This window comes from Salvia splendens, chromosome 15, assembly GCF_004379255.2.
Source record: "Salvia splendens isolate huo1 chromosome 15, SspV2, whole genome shotgun sequence".
Classification (NCBI taxonomy): domain Eukaryota; kingdom Viridiplantae; phylum Streptophyta; class Magnoliopsida; order Lamiales; family Lamiaceae; genus Salvia; species Salvia splendens.
In genome coordinates, this window is record NC_056046.1 from 14,489,313 (window position 1) to 14,511,752 (window position 22,440).

Sequence of the window (22,440 nt, forward strand, 5' to 3'; positions counted from 1 at the left end):
ATTGAAAACATTGACATTTAAAATATTATTTCAGTATATATTATCGAACTAATTTGTTATTCTAAGCCTAACTTTAAGACGATTTTTATGATTGATATTTTATTGAGCTAATTTTAATTTAGCTCAAACTGAAATTTTTAACATCATATGAACATTCAATCTTTAGATATAAATTTGCATAGTTTCTTGTCATTCATGATAAAATTGAAACTGTGAGTAATATTTTAAAAAATTCAAGCATATGGTATTAGCTATTTAATCCTTCAATATTTTTTATTAATAATAGTATTTGAAATAAGACAATGTAAATTTATAAATTAATACTGCAAAATTAGAATATTTTCATAATAAATAAAATTGATCCATAATCAATGTAAATAAAATAAATTAGGGGAAAATAAAAACATGGAAAAAATACCAGAAAATGAGTTTTATAAGGAAGAAATGGTCTCATTTTATTATGTACATATTAATTAATGCAGATAATGATAAATATGTATATTATAAAAAAATTAGAAAGTGTAAATAATGACAAAATTTTAATTACGTATGAAGTACAAAAACTTATTAGAAAATTACATAAGAAGTTGCTGAGAGAAATGTGGCAGAAATCACAAGTCAGCAATATAATGGAGTGACAAAAATGCCCTTTTAGTGCCTGAGGGTGTTTTTGTTTGAAAAAACATGATTCATTATTATATTTAACGTTAGGCCCCTCTGGTGCTATTTTTTTTTTGTTATGAGTCACAGGTGTAACAAGTGCAAAAATTAGGATCATTATTTGGTGCAGTTCACTCAATTTAATTTATAACCAATAATATTGAACTTTAAACGTATGAGAAGAATGTTCTTTTATTAATGGTGAAAATCCAAAGCTACAATTTTCGTATATATTTTTTATCTCATGAGTTTATGTCGCATGCTAATATTGATCGATTTTACACAACTACTGAACTCATTTAGATTAAACAATTGAAATGTTTACTACTCCATAACAAAACTACTCCTATTATGATTAAAATCTTAAAAACGATATATCAGTTATCTTTTATTTTATTATTATAATAATGATTCATAATGATATTTATGCACATATAATATTGTAAGTTTTATATTAGTTGAATAATAGTGCAACTCATCTTTATACATTCAAATATATATTTACATTTCATTGGTTGTTAAAAGGCAGCGATGATTGGCCGTTACTTTACGTTTTATTAACTTCAAATTCAAATTAGTCGTAAATCTTAAATATGTTAAAATAACGTTTTAGAACATATTATACTAAAATATTAGCATTTAATTATTCATAAGTTATATTTATAAGTAGAGTGGTAACGGTGACTAATTATGTTTGAATTAGTTATAGATAGCAAATATTCAAATTCATACACTAAATTTTTAAATATTTAAATTTATATCCATAATTCATAAATATTCACATTAGACCTGCCTATTTTAATAATTATATGTATAGATACTTACTGGTGATGTGCGAAAAAATTGTGAATTTAATATATAGACCTGCCTATTTTTTCATATTAATAACCACATGATTAAATGAATAGTTTTATTGGATTGATTTATAGCGTATATTGTCGGTTACAGCAAAGAAAATATAGTCGGCGTCACATAACTTCACAATCAGTTTAGTGTTGTAATTAATGTCAGTATTTGTTTTCGGATTTATAAAGCAAAGGGAGTTTGTATAATTCAGCAACAAATCACAAGAGGCGGATTCATATTCCAATATACGTGCTATAATTCTTTGGTAACAAAGGATCCTCACCAGCTCACTGATTTACATTTTGATTACTTTTGAATAATTGGAATCTTCTGAATTTATGTGATGCACGTTTTAAGTTGAAACATTCAATTATTCATGTGTTTAGTCTTGCAGCATTCCATTTTTAATTTGACATGTTCGCTTCTACATTTCACATTTCCCAACATCTTCATTAACCCCTAAGAGCATGGCGCCCGTCCCGGCGGAATTTCGACCGGCATGTTGGAATTCCGCGGCGGACGTCCGCCATTGTGCATGGTATGCACGGATATGGAATTCCGCCGAGGACACCGCAGTTCCCCGACGTTACGCGGATTTCCGTCGCGACGGGAGTGCGGACGTCCGCCATTGCGTTGACTCCCACGGACGTCCGCGCGGAATTCCCGTTTATTGCATTAAGAGCATCAGCAGTGGCGCGGAATTCCCAAAAACACCTCCTGCCACGTCATACGGACTTCCCACTGCACTGCCACGTCATAAGGACTTCCCACTACACAGTGGCGGACATCCCCAAGGACTTCCCGAAGGACTTCCCACAATTAAAAAAATTTAATGCAATAAACGGGAATTCCCCGCGGACGCCCGTGGGAGTCAACGCAATGGCGGACGTCCGCACGCCCGTCGCGACGGAATTCCGCGTAACGCCGTGGAACTGCGGTATCCTCGGCGGAATTTCATATCCGTGCATACCATGCACAATGGCGGACGTCAGCCGCGGAATTCCGGCACGCCGGTCGGAATTCCGCCGGGACGGGCACCATTGCTGATGCTCTAAATTTTTTTAATCGTGGGAAGTCTTTCGGGAAGTCCTTGGGGATGTCCGCCACTGTGCAGTGGGAAGTCCTTATGACGTGGCAGTGCAGTGGGAAGTCCGTATGACGTGTTAGGGGGTGTTTTTAGGAATTCCGCGGGAAATTCCGCGCCATTGTTGATGCTCTAATTAATATCGCCCCATGGGGAATTTATGAACAATGCATTATTTTAATTTTGTACTATTATTTCTGACCTATGGCTTGATTTGGCCATAGTCGTTGGATCAAATTTCCGCCCACATATTTATACATTAAACCAGGGGCATAATTATATAAGTCTGACATTCACGCCACAAATTGTAGCCCTTTACTTTTGTATATACGTTAAAATTTATTCTTTAATTTACAAGAATGGAGTTCATGTACATACACTCCAAAAAAACATGATTTGCTCCACAAAAAAATGCTCAATTCCTCAACAAAAACCAAAAAAAAGAGGAAAAAAATTGATTAGTCACTCTCTTCCCAAATATCTAAAACAATATGAGCTACATATATATAATTTACAATTTTTTGTTAAGCATAGCATACGTTATCACTAGAGCCATAACTAAGGCTTGATCTACCTGCGGTTCTACAACTAAAGTTAGCACATCATCGCCCAATGCAACTCCACCTGCTGTTTGCTTTCCTATTACCTACACATTAATCAAAAATTATCTCAATCTTGCACCAACAACAATCAACTTGAGGCTTAAATTTCCACATAATTAACCACATTTAAATTAATTAATTACTCACCTCCGCCAACACTCGCCCCTCGTAATCCATAATCTTAAACATCAATTTCCTTTGAAATCCCAAAATTTTCAACATTGATGTAACGTTATTACATCTCAAATCAGCATGGCAAGAAACAAATTCACTTGCAAAAACTTTCCACTTTTTGTTCACTTTGAACAATGTCCCCTCCCTATCAACCTTTGAGTTATTCCATTTTCGCCCTTCCCACCCTTTGAAAAACACTAGTTTCTGCAAAAACATACAAGAGCTACACAATATTAATAAGATTATTGCATTACAACCAATAAGTCAGGAATTCGAGACACCTAATATATATATATATGCATGCATGAATAGTACTCCATTACCTTTCTTCTAATGGAGAAGAGCACTTGGCCATGCAAGTTCATGAGTAGGGTTTCCGTGGTAGACTTTGTTTGGTAATTATCGACACGAAACACTACATCGCCTTTGGAGTTGAAGACGGTGCAGCCATTGCCATTGATCACAAGGGATTTCATCCAAACGGTGAAGATCTCTCTCTTTGACGAAGAGTACACTTCATCATCGGAGCAACCCTCAATCATCGATCTTTTCGGGTATACCTTAGCCATTAAACTCACCTTCTAAATGACTTGGCTGACCTTAACACACTCAAATAGGGTATAAATATGATGATCGGATTTTATGTTTTTTTTTTCAAATATTTTTAGAAATTAACAAGAATACGTGTGCAGGTTGTTGGCAATTGAAACTAAAAAATATAACATATAACTGTCTCACATCGGTGTCAAGAGAAAACTGAAACTAGTATATAAGTCTCATTGGCCCCTCCTCCTATTACCAATTGGTTTTAGGATGGAACCCATGGATTTCTATCATGGTATCAGAGCGGGTCGCCGACTGTGGGTTAAATTTAACTGACCCAGCAGTATATCTGGGCCGAAACCGAAAAAATGACTGACTCAGCAGTATATCTGGACTTAAAAATTTTTGGCCAAGTGGTCCAACCGATCGAAAAAAAATTGGGCCGATTGTCCAATCGATTAGAAAAAAGTCCAACCCCTCCAAGGTTCACCTTGAAGGGTTTGAGGGAGGGTGTTGACAATTGTAACTAAAAAATATAACATATAACTGTCCCACATCGGTGTCAAGAGAAAACTGAAACTAGTATATAAGTCTCATGGGCCCCTCCTCCTATCACCCATTGGTTTTAGGATGGAACCCATGAATTTCTATCACAGATAACCTCTCCAAGATAGGATGGAACCCATAGATTTCTATCACAGGTAACCTCTCCAAGAAAGGCCAGATTAATTGGAGGAGGAAGCAGCCGTGTGCAGCTGCTAAATATTTTGACTTTGTTAAATTTATTACTAATATCTGCACGTTTGAGTTGTGCTAATGCCAGTTTGTCATCATTTGAAGCCTGTTTCTCTAGACTATTAAATTATTTGTATCATTTTTATAAGCCTTGTTAAGTCAATCATTTAATTTTTTTGGCACAAGGTTGTTTGGGAAGACAATTTTATCTGTAGTTATGTTTTATATATCTAATGATATTAAACAAATATCACAGAATGAAAAGGGAAGAACAATATTTATTTAAACTTTAGATTGGTGTGAAATGCAAAATTCAAACTTTAAATTATCACTTTTGCACATTTTGGATTTTTTTAGTCCAAATTACCCTTCAACTCTTAAGGGGTATTTAGCTGTTAAGGGGCATTTTAGTCTATCTGTGATGAGAGAGACTGCCACCGTTTTCTTTTCTAAATTTGGAGAGAAATAGAATAAACTTGTGTACAATAAATCAATCCTAATATTAGGATAATTTAATTTATTTGAATTTCTCTTTCATCAATAGAGTAAAATGCCCTTTTTGGACGGGAGGATAATTTGGACCAAAAAAAATCTAATAAATGTAAAAGTTCCTCCCGTTATATTAAATCAAAGTATGTGGACGTGCGGTGATATTTTTAAGAGTGAACTTCAAAAATGGTTTTTGATATTTCAGTTTCGCACAAAAATGCTATATAAAAAATATCAGAAACTATATTTGTGCGAAACTGAAAGATTATATACCATTTTTGAAGTCACTCTATTTATAATATTTGAGTACCGCGTTTGATACATCCAAAGTTTGAGTACAAAAAATTTAGTTTGTTTATTTAGGAGGTGTGCTCACGTTTTTTATTTTGACGATGAAACGCACATGTCAATAAGTAGCTCCCGTGACTCCGTCTAACTTATAGTCGGCAATACGGTCCCCTCTAAGGGTTCAAACCACCTAAATGGTTACCGAGGAGATGCATTTTTATTCATTTGATAAAAATAATGTTTGCAGAACACGAAATAGTTAGTCAATTACTAATCCTGAGACATAATTAATTAATCTATGTTGACAAGGGATTTCATATTCATTCTTGAATGTTCACAATGAAAGGAGTTACACGCCTAAAATAGGCAAATGAGATTTTACATATGGTAAGATATTAACATGACGTACCCTAGCTATAAATCAGGAAAGATTAATTGTAATTGATCTCGTAATCTTTGCATATCTTTCGTAATTTCTTCTAACACTCCCCCTCAAGTTAAGTAATGAGATTTCCCATTTTTAACTTGCCCAATACTTCACCAAAACTTCTTGCATCTACAGCCTTCGTGAGGATATCTGCTAACTGGTCCTTTGAACTAACAAATGGAAGATCTATCACCCTTGCTTCTATATTTTCTTTGATGAAATGCCGGTCTACTTCAACATGCTTTGTTCAATCGTGTTGTACCGGATTTTCAGATATACTAATCGATGCTTTATTGTCACAAAAGAGTTTGCACGGCTCTTTTGACATCAAGCCAAGTTTTGTCATTTACTTCTTCAGCCATAGGATCTATGTCAATCCACTTTTGATCCCACGAAATTTTGCTTTTGCGCTTGATATGGCTACCACCTTTTGCTTCTTACTCCGTCAAGTCACCAGATTACCCCCAAGGAAGGTAAAGTACCTTGCTGTCGATTTTCGATCATTCGGGTTCCCTACCCAATCTGCATCTGTGAACCCATGCACATCCAAATTCACGTGGTTCTCGAATAAGATCCCGTGCCCTGGTGTCCCCTTCAAATAGTGCACAATTCTCAAGGCTGCTTCCCAGTGATCGGCTTGAGGCTTATGCATGAGCTGACTGATTACTCCCACGGCATATGCAATATCAGGTCTAGTATGAGAGAGATAGATAAGTTTACCCACCAGTCGTTGATATCTTGTTTGGTGAGTGAGTTCGGCTCCTTCAGTCAGTCGGAGACCATGATTCTGCATCATTGGGGTTTCTGCGGGCTTGCAATCTAGCATCCCTATTTCAGCCAAGAGATCCAAAACATATTTTCATTGGCTTATAAATATTCCCTTCTTGGATTGCATTACTTCAATGCCCAGAAAATATTTCAATTGGCCCAAGTCCTTCATTTCAAATTCGGCAAATAGGTTCTTCCTCAACTGCTTGATTTCTTCCTCATCTCCTCAGTAAGGATCATATCGTCCACATAAATAATCAGACATGTGATCATCCCTTCTTTCCTCTTTAGGAACAAAGTATGATCTGAATTACTTTGTTTGTATCCATACTAATTCTTTACTTCCGTAAATCTTCCAAACCATGCCCTTGGTGACTGCTTTAAACCATAAAGAGTCTTCTTGAGCTTACACACCTCTCCTGTCTTGAATTCCCCATCAAATCCTGGCGGGGCTTCCATATAGATTGGTCGAGTCAGCTCTCCATGCAAGAAAGCATTAGTTACATCAAACTGATGCAGTGGCCAGTTTTTTGTTGCAGCAACAGAGAACAGTACACAGATAGTATTCATCTTAGCTACTGGTGAGAAGGTCTCTGCATAATCGACTCCATAGGTTTGAGTATAGCCTTTTGCTACTAACCTCGCTTTGTAGCGATCAATCAACCTATCTGGTTTCCTCTTGATTGTGAACACCCAACGGCACCCAACTGGTCTAGATCCTTCTGGTCTCATACATACTTCCCACGTTTTGCTTTTCATTAGTGCATTCATTTCTACAAGCATTACCTCTCTCCAATGTGGGATTCTCATTGCTTCTTCCGCCGTTCTAGGAAGCGCTTCTTCCTCATATAGGGCCGCCATAAAGGCCCTTGCCATTATCAAGATTTTTGTAGGGAGACAATTCACCAAGTAAACAGATGTAGCAACTGCCTCAGGCCACAAAAATTTTGGAACATTAGAGTAAAAAAACAAAGCACGAGTGATTTCCATAATGATCCTATTTTTCCTTTCGGCTACTCCATTTTGTTCGGGGGTATATGGGCACGAGGTTTGGTAAACTAACCCTTCATCCACGAAAAAATTTGACATTTCCCGATTGACAAACTCCCTCCCATTATCAGACCTAAGGACTTTTATAGTCGTCTGAAATTGAGTCTGGATTAGTTTGTAAAAAGGGATAAATTTTTCGTAAACTTCAGATTTGTTTTTTTAAAAATATACCCACGTCATTCTTGAACAATCATCCACAAATAATAAGAAATATCTAAAATCATGATCACCAATAACGGACGCGGGGCCCAAAACATCAGCATGCACAAGTGAAAAAAGGCTCTTAACACGAGTTTCAGTAGACTTAAAAGATTGTCTATGGCTCTTTGCCAAAACACAAGATTCATAATCAAAATCCTTAAGATGGGAAAATTAGGAAAAAACAGTTTAAAATAACCAAGAGATGGGTGACCTAAACATCTGTGCCACAACCAAGCGTCTCGAGTTGCAGATCCGTGAGCCAGCATTGCGGCACTGCCTTGGTGAGCCATCTCATCAACATAGTAGAGGCCTTGACGCTTAGTGTCACGCCCAATTATCCTCCTCGTCCTGATATCCTGTAATACACAGAAATTGGGATGCATTAGTAATGTACAATTTAATTCCTTCGTCACGTGGCTAATAGACATCACCTTATGTGACAGTTTGGGAACATAGAGACAATTTGACAGTTTGAACGTCAGTGAGATCTCAATTGTTCCACTCCCCTCTACTGAAGTAAATTCCCCATCCGCAGTTTGTATATGACTTTTCATAGTACCACAAAAATTCACAAAATCCTCTTTATCATGTGTCATAGTATCGGTCGCCGCACAGTAAAAAATCCACCTGCTATCCTTTTTTCTAGACTTATGTTGTACAGTACATGCAATAGGTAGTTTATGCAATATTTCAAAACTGTTGGGACTAATATATAAATCATCACATAGTATGGGGTTCTTTTCCGGATTAGTCAAAGTATGGGGGGAAAATTGCATAATATGGGGTATTTTTTGTAATTTTCAAAAATTAAGGGGGTTGGGCTTTAAAATATAAGAAGGGCAGGGGTTATGAAACCCCTTGCCCATTACCACCTTCGGTTGAGCCGCCGCCCTCTGCTCCTCCGATCTGACCGGCGAACGCCGCCTGCCCCACCTCTTCTCCTCTTCTGCCGCCGCCGTTGCGTGGGGCTCCTCCTTCGGCGACTCACCCATGGGCGACAGTCTCGGTTCCGCCGATTTCCTCCATTCCAATGGCCAATTTCGCCTTCCCCTTTTGATTCTCATCCCACCACCCCGGAAAACCGATCAATTTGAAGCAGGTTTCCCGGGTATGCTTGTTCATCCCACAGTTTGAGCACCATAATTTGGTCTTTTCGGGTTTGGTTGCTCCGTGGCGGTTGTTGGTGGCAGCGAGATTTTGTCCGGGATGGGGCGGCGCTTGTTGAGGAGGAAATCTATTCCGGGCTCCAAATCCGAGACCTACTCAGTTCGTTGCGCCGGTTGGGTCGGGGTTTGCCGCCGGCATGATTTTCAGCTGTGTGGCTTCCCGTTTCACCCATCCGTACGCGACGTCTACTGGTGGCGCCGGGCTCTCCTTGAGGATATCCCTTCTGGTTCCTTCGAATTGGGGGTTTAGTCCCGCCAAGAATTTATATAACCTTCGGGTATTGATGATATTTCGGTACTCACCGATTCCTTTGTCGCAACAGGTGATGGTATTGGTTTGGCATTGATCAATTTCGATCCAAACCCCGTGCAGGGTTCTCCAGTAGGTCTCCAGATCCATGTCCCCTTGGACGATCCGACTTGCCTTGTCTTCCAAGTCGTATATCATATACGAATCTGACATGCTTTGGTACGTCACCGCCAGGCTCTCCCAAATCTCCTTCACACTTTGGTGATGTGCGAAATCTCCGACGATCTCGATTTCCATATTGTCCACCATCCAGAAGAAGACCACTAAATCGGTCTCCTCCCACTCCAGATACTCCTTATCGGTTGGTTTTGGGGGTTCCGACACTCCGTTGATGTGCCTTAACGCCCTTCTGCTCCCAATGGCGACTCGCATCAGCCGAGCCCATAGTGGATAGTTCCGTCCATTTAGCTTGAATGCTACTGTAACATTCTTGCTTGCTTTGAGTTTGAGTTCGCCGGATTTAACGTCTTCTTCTTCTGACATTTTCAGGTTTCGAAGGTCCTCTGTCTTCTGGCCGGGACAAGGTATATGGCTATATTCTGAGCCTCTGCTCTGATATCATGTTGAGAAGGGATTTCATATTCATTCTTGTATGTTCACTATGAAAGGAGTTACACGCCTAAAATAGGCAGATGAGATTTTACAGATGATAAGATATTAACATGATTTACCCTTGCTATAAATCAGGAAAGATTAATTGTAATTGACTCGTAATCTTCGCATATCTTTAGTAATATCTTCAAACAATCTCAATTTATGTCACAATTAGCAAAACTAATTAAGTAGCTAGGCGTTGCTATAAATTGCGTATTTAAAAATGATTGTCAACCACATCAACGTGCATTATTATATTTCGCTATGATGTGAAGAGTTATATAAGTTGTCACTCAATTTCTATATATATGCCATTCATTTTTCAGTCAGGGTTTAATTCACTATTTTCACACAAAAATTAGCCTCGACGAATGAAAATATTACACACATGATATATAAGTACTCAAAAATCAGGAAAGCATTTCTTATTAATTGATGGTGTTGTATTAATATATTGCATAATTTTCAAAATTCCACACGGATAAATTAAGCCGATTTGCTATTAGTATATAACTATATATATAGCACGACAAAAGAGTAACGCCATACACATATCTATCTCAACACCGTCTCAATACCCTCTAATCCCTTAACTATTCATGGGGTTCACTGCACTTTTTATCTCCTCTCTTAACTAAAAGACAAAACCTGCAACCCACCATCTCTTAACCATCTCATCCCTTAACTATTCATTCAATTTCATTTTTTATTTTTATTTCCAACAAATTCAATTAATAAAAACACACTCCATTAAATAAAAGAAAATTACAATTTAAAATCCTAAAAATTAAAAAACACATAATTAAAATCTTTAAAAAATAAAAAAGATATAATTTAAAATACTACAAATTAAAAATTGCACACATAAATTATAAAAACTACTCCGCCGGCGAATCATCCCCCGAAGGCGGTGGCGGTGCACCCGTTTGAGGCGGAATACCAAGTTGTCTTGGCAGATACGCAATGTCGGCAAGATGGGCTTGATATTTGCCAGGCGTCATGCGGGAAGTGTCAGCCATTGTGGCGGTGAAGTACATGGACATTAGGGAGGGTGGCGGCCCTTGGGAGCCCACCTGGCTTGATTCGCCTCGGCCCCTCCCTGCGCGAGCTTTAGCTGCATTCTTCGCCTTGTTCCCTTGCGGCCGACGTCGTGTACCGGAGGAGTCCCCTGCATCGGATGTCGGGAACTCAACCTCTTGTGAGACGTTGCCTTTCCCGCCCTCTCTAGACGAGTATTGGCCACCCGCAGTTTGCTTCGTGCGTTTTGAGCTCGAGCCCGTGCTGGACTGGACACCGTCAGCCCACCTATCAAGCTCTTTGACCGACTGCCAAACATTGGCATGTTTGAAATCTTTTTTGGTGTTGGCTTTAAAGACTCGCAAAGTCGCTCTCAGAATGTCAGATCCACTGGCTCCGCTTTGGTAATTCTCTGCTTCATGCTTGTAGACCCCACGAAATAGTTTGATATCATTGTCGGCTCGCTCAAAATGACTGCGAAGCATCTTCATGTTGCGGCGGAAGGTCCCCTTTGGCTTTTGCTCGTTGTATATGTCGGTGACCTTATCCCAAAAACACTTGCGGGTTTGTTGATTCCTGACGATGGGATCGTACGACGTGTTGAGTCAAGCGTCGAACAGAGCCATCGTCTCCGCGGAGCTGTATGGATGACGGCCTAGGTCCTCCATCGTCTCGTCCTCCTCCTCCTCTTCCTCCTCGTTTCCGGATCCGCGACTGGCGGAGCTTCCATCGCCTTGTCCTCCTTCTCTTCTGGCTCGTCCTCCTCCGTCTCCTCCTATTCTAGTTCCTATCAGAAGGTTTTTCGGAGTGTGTTCCTTCGGAATATTCTCTCTAATTTGGGATAATCTATGTGTTTGCCCATACCTCGGGGCGGAGGGACGATAGTATGCATCAATTGGAAAAGATGGTTTTTGGTATGCCGGCGTCGACGAGCCTTGGGTGCCCGGCAACGAACCGGAACCGGAAGCACCCAAAACATTGTACATGCCCCCAAGTCGACAAACGCGTTCTAGTCGTAGCCACCCTCGCCACCAGAGTTTCCGTCACAGGACATTTTTGCAGAAATTGGAGAGGAAAGAGAGATGATATGATAGTGATGAGAAGAAAAAAACATGAGAGATAGTGTGTGTGTGTGTGAAATGAAAGAGGTAATGGGAGTATTTATAGAATAAAAAAAGAAAAAAATAAAATTTATCGTTTCAAACGGTAATATTACCGTTTTAAAATTTAAATTAAATTTTTTTTTCGGAAAATCGATTTTTTTAAAAAAATTATTTATTGCGTCAGCATGACGACGCCCACTCACGGGCCGGCGAGTGGGCGTCACGCCTCGCGACGTGGCGAGCTGGCTCGCCAGCTTCATCGAGGCGGAGGGCCACGGGACGCGACGGGAGAGCCGCATCGAGACGGTGATGTGGATGCTCTAACACGCGATAGATCATGATCTCTTCCCAATATTGATTAGGTGAGAGCCTGACTTAGTTTAGTACTTATATTGCAAGTTGCTCTTTTGTCTCTATAATTTAGTTCGAGTTGTTCAAGTGCATTATTTTTTAAGTTTATAAAAATTTCGAAATGATTGTATATATATTAATTAAACAAAAAGCGCATAACATGCATATAAGTGTCATAAATTAATGTATAATTATTTCTATACATACCAATCAAATGAGGCATCTTTATTTGCTTGATGTGATGATCTCATTTCTCACATGCACACATATTGTAAACTATTTACATCAAATCACGCTGATCTAATCTTATGAATGCATGTCGTTTGGCATTTTTCTTCGACATCAAAAAAATCAACGCGCACGTGAATATATTAGCATATATAGTGAATTAAACTCGAGATTTCATTAGGGAATTCAATGCTAGCTATCTAGTAGCCAATATTTTACTCATTAATCCATTGTTAGGCGAAGTAATCCAAGTCCAAATCAAATAAAATGTAGAATCAATTAGTCAGAGATGAAGTTCTATCAATATAAGACATGCAATTAATGTACATGATTCCCATCGCTAGCACATGATGTACCACTCTAAATAAAATATTTATATGTCTTGGTATATCCAAATGTCGATGTGGTCGATAACGACTTATTTCTTTCGCTAATCGTTTCAAATTAAGTAGTTGTTGAATATCTAAGATAAGTGCTCATTAATTTAGCTAATAATCAACGCCGGTTATTCTAAATTCTAATTATTGTTTTAATTAATTACGCCGTGTCGAACAACGCCTTTTTATTCTGCTGATTTCACCTCTCTTAGCGTGTTAATTTCTACACAACCAAAATTACAAAATAAAAATGAATCATTAAATTAATATAAGATCATTTATAATCAATTCTCAACGTTTAGATATATTGTTGCAAATTAACTTGACCCAATTTTTCGAAACATTTGAGTGATGTCTATATCTTTTGAATCATAGTACGTAGTATAGTAAATTTCTCTCTTATTTTTCTAGCTCTCTTTAGAGATGAGTTTTAGTAAATTGAGGACCTTTGAAAACTATTATTCGAACTATTCTCATATATTGTGGATTTCATGGAAGGCCTTCAATCTATTTTGAGTAACGTTGAATGTACGTCTAAATTTGAGCTCCAAACTTGCCCAAAGAATAAGATAAAAGAACTTAACATATCACGAATCAGAAGGTTGAGTTTGTTGAAACTTGAAACAATTTGAAATCATTCAGTCTAATTTGTAATAGCATATATTGAACGGTTGAGATTTGATTTATATAATTTTCTTATTCTAGTATATATATAATTAATAGGTTTAGTTAATTTGTCGGCAATAGTCCTCATCAATTAATTTTGTAAGAATTCTTTTCTGATGAGGCATGCATATAATCAATAGAAAAAAAATCTTGAACAAGCTTTGACCCTTAATTCATTATTAGGTACAATATGTTTGGCCCTTATATTTTATGTGCGAATCTGGCTCACCAAACATGTTTAAGGGCATAAATTAATTTAGTACTACTACTATTTGAAGAGCCAATGAGGTTCACTCTTATTTCAACATTTGCTATGATTTTATTGTAGTACTATAAATAAAGTTGTCGTACATGATGAAGGGGCTTTGAACACGTCTATTATTTGTGGCTCAAGGACTGGAGTTTATATAATATAAAGGAAAATATACAATTTAGTTCAAGTAATTTGTCTTTTCAAATATTCCATTTAATCAAAATATTTTAATTAACAGCATTACCCAAAACAAGTTCTCTGAATTGCAGTTTGACTCCCTCAAAAATTGTGTTCTGGTTCCTTTAAAGTTTAAAATTTGTCATTTGGTACAAGAAAGTTGAGAAACGAATGATTTTGTTACAAATTCACTTTCATGTGGTGAAGTTCTTGTACTGTTTGATCACCATATTAACTTTCACTAAGCAAAATATACCAAGTACTACTGCTATTTTTCCGTTCCAGCTAAGATGACATACTTTTCTTTTTAGTTTGTCACAAATAAGATGACACATTTCTATTTTTGATAATCTTCTTTCTCCAATTAATATACCCAACCAGTTTTTCTTACTACAATTAAAATATTCAACTCTTTTTCTCTCTCTATTTAATACTTAAACCCACTTTTTATCTCTCCAATTAAACACATTAACTAATAACTCATAAAATCTTATGCCGACTAAGAAACGTGTCATCTTAGCCAGAGGGAGTACTGTATTTCTCTATTAGATGTGTTTTATGTTGAGAGTGACTAAGATTTTTTTACATATTGTTGCAAGATTTTAAATCACTTCGAAATTGACAAGATGCTGTTTGCAGTGTATGATGTTCAGTGTACCAAACTTATTTCCACTTTAAATATTTCCTCTTTTTTCTATTCTTTAATTCCAATATTTTAATATTGGCTTAATTTTGCAGTTTATTCCATCCAGTTGGAATATTATAAGTTTTTCTATCATTAGCATCCACATCCGTGCTCTTGCCAATGAGCACGGATGTGGGCCCGGACCCACTTTTACTCCCTGCTCTTAGGCAAGAGCACAACACCCACATCCGTGCTCTTCCGTAAGGACAAGTTCAATGGTCACACCATTCTATTATTCAATTTAAATAAAAACATTTCCACAATATTAAAATGCATTAAAAATAACCGGAATAATATTACAAATTATAAAAAATTAAAAATTACATAATTAAAATCCTAAAATTTAAATTTTCATAATTAAAGTCTTAAAAATTAAAAATTACATAATTTAAATCCTAAAAATTAAAAATTACATAATTAGATTCATAAAAATTACTCGTGGCCGAATTTCACCCAAATGTGTTTGATTAGGTCTTCTTGTAGCTCAACGTGGGTTCGGGTATCGCGCATTGTGTGCCTTGTTTTGATCCTCTCACCCACCGCGGTATGCACACCTCGGCGTGGGGGAGACCTCGCTGTTGAGCTTTCGGCTTCATCCTTGTCGTAAAAGCTAGCCGCCCTCGGTCCTTCGTCGGCTATAATCGTGTTGTGCAAGATAATACACGTGTACATGATGTCGGCGATATTTTTCACGTACCACAGCCGAGACGGGGCCTTCACAATGTTGAATCGGGCTTGAAGGACCCCAAAAGCTCTTTCGACGTCTTTACGAGCGGACTCTTGACGCTGCGCAAAAAGAACCCGTCTCGGGTCTTGCAGGTTGCTGAGCGTCTTCACGAAGGTCGACCACCTTGGGTAGATACCATCGGCGAGATAGTAACCCATGTGGTATGTATTTCCGTTGACGGTGTAGTCGATCGCCGGTGCTACACCATTCAACACATCATTGAAGAGTGGTGAAGAATAGAGCACGTTCAAGTCGTTGTTGGATCCGGCAACACCGAAATATGCATGCCAAATCCATAGGCGGTAGTCGGCGACCGCTTCAAGGACAAGTGTTGGGCCGCCGCCGCTTAAGTTTTGCCCCCTCCAAGCAGTCGGGCAATTCTTCCACCTCCAATGTATGCAGTCAATGCTGCCAAGTATACCGGGAAAACCATGGACTGTTTCGTGAAGACGAAGCAACCGTTGACAATCATCGGTGGTGGGTGCCCAAAGGAATTCATCCCCAAAAGCTGAACGAACACCCTCGCAAAAATTTTTAAGGCAAAGGATTCCAGTGGACTCACCGATATGCAAATACTCGTCGAAGAGGTCAGCCGTTTGCCCAGTAGCAAGTTGTCGGATGGCACACGTACACTTTTGCAACGCCGAGAGACTTTGCCGACCGGCTGCGTCTGTACTTGTTTGAAAGTATTCAACACGGGCGGACAATGAGTTGACAATACGGATAAACAAGCGTTTTGACATGCGAAAACGAAGCCGAAAGTAATCTTTCGGAAACCGCGGCTGGTCGGAAAAATAGTCGGCAACGAGCCTTTCGTTGGCCCTCTCCCGGTCACTATGGATGTATCGGCGAGTTGATCTAGTTGGTTGAGAAGGAGGGGTGAGGGTATTCGTTGCGACATAGGCTTCATAGGCGGCACGATGTTGTTCATAGTATTCTTGTTCTTCGCGCTCTGCTTCCGCAATGAGATGAGTGAAATCAATTTGAGGGTTTGAGTGAGAGAGGAGGATGTAGATATAAGTTGTATGAAAAATATGAATGAGAGATGATTTGATGTGAAAAATGGATGATGAATGTGTGTATTTATAGATGATTTTGGGGATAATAACAATCAAAAAAATAAAATAAAAAAAAATCCAGAAAAAGGGTAAAAAAAAGGGGGCCAGATTTTTGGGATTCTGAATTTTTTTTGGGGTATTACTTTCGATTTAAAAAAATTGAATTTCCAACGGAAATGTCGTTGGCCAATCAGAACGCGCCACGTCAGCTGCTCGCTGGCACGAACGTGCTCGATGCATCCAGCAGCACCGCGCCAGCGGCGGACAGCGGTGTCGTGCCGCTGGCACGGACGGACGGACAGCTTCCTGCTCACCGCTGCGGATGCTCTTATTAGCTAATTCTTATTATTAGGATTGATTAATCTAAAGTTGGGATGTGACAATTTTAAACAAATTTTAGAAATAAATTAAAGTTATACTATCATACTATAGCAAAAAAAAACAATCTTTATTCTTATAGAAATTAATTTAAATATCGATGTTATAGTGATATACAAAGAGTAGATATCTTGTAGGAGTAGTACACAGAATTGTAGAACACAGAATTGGATCGATTGCAATTTGTAAATAGTAACAGTAACTTGTACAAGACATAACAGAATTAAACTATCAAAACATATACTAGTACAAAATTGAGTCCCTATTTGCACTATGAAAATGCTGGTAAAGATCCATTTTTCAAAACTATCATTTTCTACCTAAGACTTTACACTCAAGACAGTGCATGGATTGATTATATCCAATAAACTCATCTCCTATTTACATCCCTTAATTAATAAATTAATCATCACAGTTTCCCACAAATCAAGCCGTAGAGTGTTACAAGTGCCATCACAAGCGATTGATCTGCACGCGCCTCCACAGTTAATCTCAACACATCTTCTCCCAAAACAACCCCTTCTGCTGATTGCTTTCGTGTTGCCTGAAAATATTTTAAAAAATGTTAAATCTTCAGTAACAAATTACATCGCCTTTTATTAATCATTATTTAACACTTATTTAAATAGATTAATTATTTAATTAACTAACCTCAGCCAAAATCTGGCCGGAAAAGTCTGTGATCTTCAGATTTGATTTCCCTTCAAATCCTGTGATTGTGTAACTGCTTTCATCACATCCCACTGAAACTTGGCACGAATTATCCTTTCTCAAAATCCCGCCATTTCGCCTTACTCGAATGTACGGTTTCTCCATTCTCACGACTGAATCGATCCATTTGAATCCCTCCCAACTTCCAAACCCCAATTTCTGCAAAAATCCGAAAAATCAACTGTCTCAGCACAAATTCACAAATCAATAGCATATAAATTAACAACCGAAATCGAGTTTCGAATTACCTTTCTGTTTAAAGAGAAGAGGATATTGCCGGTGGAGTCCATGAGAAAGGCCTTGCTGCTGCATCTCTGTTGATAATTATCGACTCGGAAGGCGACGTTTCCGACGGAATTGAAGACGGTGCAACCATTTCCATGGCAGACGAGTGATTTCATCCAAATCGTGAACGTCTCCTTCTCCGATGAAGATGAACAAGTGTTTGCCGATGGATTCGGGTGAACTTTCGCCATCGATTTTGATTTAATTTGTGGATTAATTGGAAAACTGAAGCCCTAATTTGTGTGTGTTTTTCGAGTTCACGGAAACGGTGTATGTATATTATATATATAGACCTTTATGTGATGAGCGAATGAAGGCTCCTTTGTGTAAACTTTAATTAACGATTAATTTATTTGGGTCATTTAATTAACTAAATAAGTAATTAAATATTTGAAAGCAGTATTATTACGACATGCTAATTTATTTGTTTTTATTGGAGTTTGGCGTCACTAAAGGTCGACAAATTTCCTTTACTTAATGGAGCGACCACTATGTAATTAAATTTGTATTTACAAATAATCAAAAAGTTAAGTGGTGGTGGACCCTAAGTGCTTCTCCTGAAACTTTAATTAAAGTTTCATTGTTATTTATATATATGAAATTTGTAACATTGCGCATGACGTAGGTGATACGATAATGTATATTTATCAGTTACCAAACAAATTTTCTCATAATATTAAATTTGTGATCTTATCTGTTCTATTGATTAAATGTATCTTTGAGGGGATTATTACGTTTCATGTGGCATTAGTAAGATGACAGTTAGTATATATCTTTTCTATGTTTATCTTTAATTAAAATTTACTAGTATAAGAAAACCCTAATCTTGCCTCCTCACTATGGAGGGAGATCGTTTTAACTTTTAACTTTTACACTACTTTTCTAATTAAAAAGGCATAAAGTTTATTTGCCACACAATTTCCAAATCGCATTAACATTACATCAATATTACAACTAACATATTTTGGTTTTTGACATAATTTTGCTTTCAAAGAACTGAACTTCCAATTATTTCGAAATTTTGTGCAATCTCCAAATTATGACTAATTGATATCATAATTGCAAACATCTAATTAAAATGTTCCAATTACTTCGAAATTTTGTGCTATCACCAAATTATGACGAATTGATATCATCATTACAAACATCTAATTACAATGTTTAATTTATTGATCATTTAAGTTACATATAGATACTTGAATATCAATCACATGAAGTTTCATGAATTTAAAGACAAATTTTATAGATCCAATATAAAACAAAAAAATGCGTATATTTAAGCATAATTAATTACCCTTTAAATTACTATGAGATTCGTTTGATATCGATAGATTCAGAAATTAAGTGGCATTCTAATCGTTTAAGTTACATATAGATATATACTTGAATATCAATCACATGATCAAGTTTCATGAATTTAAAGACAAATTTTATAGATCAAATATAAAACAAAAAAAATATGTATATTTAAGCATAATTACCCTTTAAATTACTATGGGAGTCGTTTGATATCGATAGATTCAGAAATTAAGCTGCATTCTAATCGAAAAGTATTTAGAAAACGCTGCATTTGCACTTAAAAATATTATCTGCACGTTTCGGGCCAAACATTAATTATTAAATTGTCATAGTAGTTTATTTTTTATGAGTATGATGATTTTATTTGTCTGTCTTTACTTGAGCACACGGTTGTTGGACAGAAAAAAAGACTGGGCAAAAACTGCAATAAAACTTTTCGAGTTCAATTATGTATGTATGTCTGCCTGTCTATATATATAAATAATTGAAGAAAAAAGTACCTTTGGAAAGATGCCGTAATCCCCCTCAAAAAGAATAAGAAGATGTCATTACTAATATGGAATCCATAAACAGATACACTTATTAGGTAGACAACCAAGTTGCCCACATCACATAATATATAGTTTAGTTCTTTTATTATTAATTAAGATTTTTGCAACGGTTCAAAGCCTCAAAGGATTACTGTAGGAATGCACTTACTTAGACCCCATATTTCTTTGTAATTTAGTGCGAGGGCATATGCATGTTTACACAAAATTTGGTGTATCTAATGTACATATATGATAAATTATTTTAGGATTCATAATATGGGAACTAAAAATTGATCCTAACCATTAATCGTTTCAAACGATGATAACTGATAAGCATGATTGTGTAACATAATTTTTCAAAATAAGTATCCTGATGAATTCATATTTCTTTTCAAGAACAATTTTATGAAAAAGTTTCATTTAGTCCAATTTGACATAATTTGATAGCGGAATGATGAATTAGTTTGTCATATTCTTAATTTTATGGGACTACAGTTTTAGGCAGGGAACAAATTTATGATGAAAATCTTAATTTTAAATATGGGATGAATCTCTTTAATTAGTACATTTACGCATAATTTTCGTAAAATGCATTAATTTTGCATAAAAATCGAAAATTGAAAAACAAATTATATTATTGGTACAACGTTGTAAGTGCATGTGTATAACCAAAAATGACATAAATATAAGTATTTTACAACAATTAATCATCCATATGTTTCAAATGACAATTGACTAAATCAAACACAGTCAAAGACCCAGGATCTAAATTTCTGAAAGTAATATAGTGTGAGGGATAAATTATTTATGTGATTGAAAAAATAATTAATGAAGTCTCGGTCAAATACAAATCCAAATCTTGGATCAGAGTTCAAGTTCTGAAGCATCTCCATATTTATGTACAATAAGATCTCGATCTTCACAAGCACATGCAACCTCTAAAATAAACTATAATTAGTGACACACGCTGGCCAAATCCAAAAACAGATCGATGTGTTGGAGAATCATTTATTTACTTCTGATATATATTAATAAATCAAGTTTGTTCGTTTAAGCATTATATATCTATTTCCCAATCTTTTTTTCTGCAGAGTTGAATGTATTATGTGTTGTGAGGAATTTCCACTATTTTAAAGTATTTCGAAGAGTAGGTGGCCATTTTTTTTATGCTTAATTAAGTGTTCGATTATCTGGAAGAAGTAGGAAATTGAGGTCATACGTAATGAGGGAAAGTTTTATTAAATAAGACAATATTATCCCTTGCATGTAATCTTTATTTTATTTTTATCTACGTGGAATATTATTTCGGTTGAGCTACATGGGTTGCTAACTTGATTGTATAACAGAACAAATGTGTATCGTTTAAAATATTTTGAATAGTTTGTCTTTTATCGACGTGAGGGTGTTAGGCCGTGGTTTTGACTTTTGAGGTAAAACCTAATAATACCATTAGAATAAAAAGGTAAGGAAATTTTTTAGTCAATTAAGGAGGTTAATTTATGTTTTTAAATACATCATCATCTGCACTTTGAAATGTGTTTTCAATATTGGCGATCCGACTAAAATTAAGGGAACAAAAGCCTCTCAGAAAAACCAAAAATTTAAGACGTAGTAGACAGTTGTGTCCTTAACTTAAGGATGTTTTTCTCCGCATCCCCAATTTTGGTCATTTTTCTAAAAATCAAGATAATTAATTGCGTCTCTAATTTTGTATTTTTATAAAATAAGTTTCTTATAGTGAAACGCTTCCATAGTTTTGTAAAGGTTTCTTCAATTGAATAGAACAGTATGTGTTCTACTTATTAGACAATCCATTTAATTAATAGGATAGAATATGTTTTTTTTTTATTTAAAGACTGTGGTTCCCATCTACCCCTTTTACACCATATAAAGTGTGTCATAGATTAGGAGGTTTAAATAAGTATTCTTAATTAATTACAAGACCATTTTTTAAATCCCATGAGTAATTTTAAAGTTTAGTTTTTTTGAGTTTAATGTAATTTACAGCATGGGAGTGTTATATTACTAACTCAATATTTAATTACTAACTATAATTAAATAATAGTCATTAGATATTCAAATTAAGAGCCTAGATTATCAGCCCCGAAATGTCAACACGATAAACAAAAAATGTCAATAAGGGTATTAAGGTAAATTTACAACAAGCTAGTTGTAACTAACTTTTGAAAAATATCACATAACTTTAAAACGCATATAACTTTTTTCGCACAACATATATCAAATTAAAGATAATTTCATAAGGATTCTAACGAGATCTCACTTGCATATGTTCCGATGTCAATACAATGCTTGTACAATGTCAATATGAAATTGTATTGACATTGTCATGTCTTTGTGTTGATGTATGTCATACATTGTATTGACATTGTGTTTCTAAACCCTAAATTTGATAGTTGCTATTATTTTTTTGATATTAAAAAATAAAAAATGAAATTACACATGGCAAATTGTAGACCACAAGATATCTAAAATCATATGGTCTTAAATTAGTTGTAGTTAGCGATTAAATAATAAGTTAGTAATTGATCCCCATAAGTGCATTATATATTTCATACTATAATTTTTTTTTAAATACACATAATTTTCACGAGATCCAACCCTATATAATTGTATATTTATGATCGAAATAATAATCGA

The 22,440-nt window shown here is 36.2% G+C and overlaps 2 protein-coding genes across 2 annotated transcripts; both read right to left on the minus strand.

Moving 5' to 3' along the window:
- Positions 1-3,101: 3,101 nt before the first annotated feature.
- LOC121766736 (protein LURP-one-related 3-like) lies at positions 3,102-3,935 on the minus strand. The gene is made up of 3 exons (XM_042162992.1): positions 3,690-3,935; positions 3,340-3,570; positions 3,102-3,236 (listed from the first exon to the last, which is right to left on the minus strand). The coding sequence occupies exons 1-3, from the start codon at positions 3,933-3,935 to the stop codon at positions 3,102-3,104; spliced, it is 612 nt and encodes a 203-aa protein (XP_042018926.1).
- A 13,237-nt stretch (positions 3,936-17,172) lies between these two features.
- LOC121767934 (protein LURP-one-related 4-like) lies at positions 17,173-18,227 on the minus strand. The gene is made up of 3 exons (XM_042164260.1): positions 17,917-18,227; positions 17,609-17,827; positions 17,173-17,501 (listed from the first exon to the last, which is right to left on the minus strand). The coding sequence occupies exons 1-3, from the start codon at positions 18,142-18,144 to the stop codon at positions 17,367-17,369; spliced, it is 582 nt and encodes a 193-aa protein (XP_042020194.1). The 5' UTR covers positions 18,145-18,227; the 3' UTR covers positions 17,173-17,366.
- Between the last annotated feature and the right edge of the window lie 4,213 nt (positions 18,228-22,440).

Coding starts and splice junctions, on each gene's coding strand:
- LOC121767934 (XM_042164260.1), bottom strand. CDS start 18,144: ATGGCGAAAGTTCACCCGAATCCATCGGCAAACACTTGTTCATCTTCA. Junction 17,828..17,916: donor TCTTCTCTTTAAACAGAAAG/GTAATTCGAAAC, acceptor GGATTTTTGCAG/AAATTGGGGTTTGGAAGTTG. Junction 17,502..17,608: donor CCGGCCAGATTTTGGCTGAG/GTTAGTTAATTA, acceptor AAATATTTTCAG/GCAACACGAAAGCAATCAGC.
- LOC121766736 (XM_042162992.1), bottom strand. CDS start 3,935: ATGGCTAAGGTATACCCGAAAAGATCGATGATTGAGGGTTGCTCCGAT. Junction 3,571..3,689: donor TCTTCTCCATTAGAAGAAAG/GTAATGGAGTAC, acceptor ATGTTTTTGCAG/AAACTAGTGTTTTTCAAAGG. Junction 3,237..3,339: donor AGGGGCGAGTGTTGGCGGAG/GTGAGTAATTAA, acceptor ATTAATGTGTAG/GTAATAGGAAAGCAAACAGC.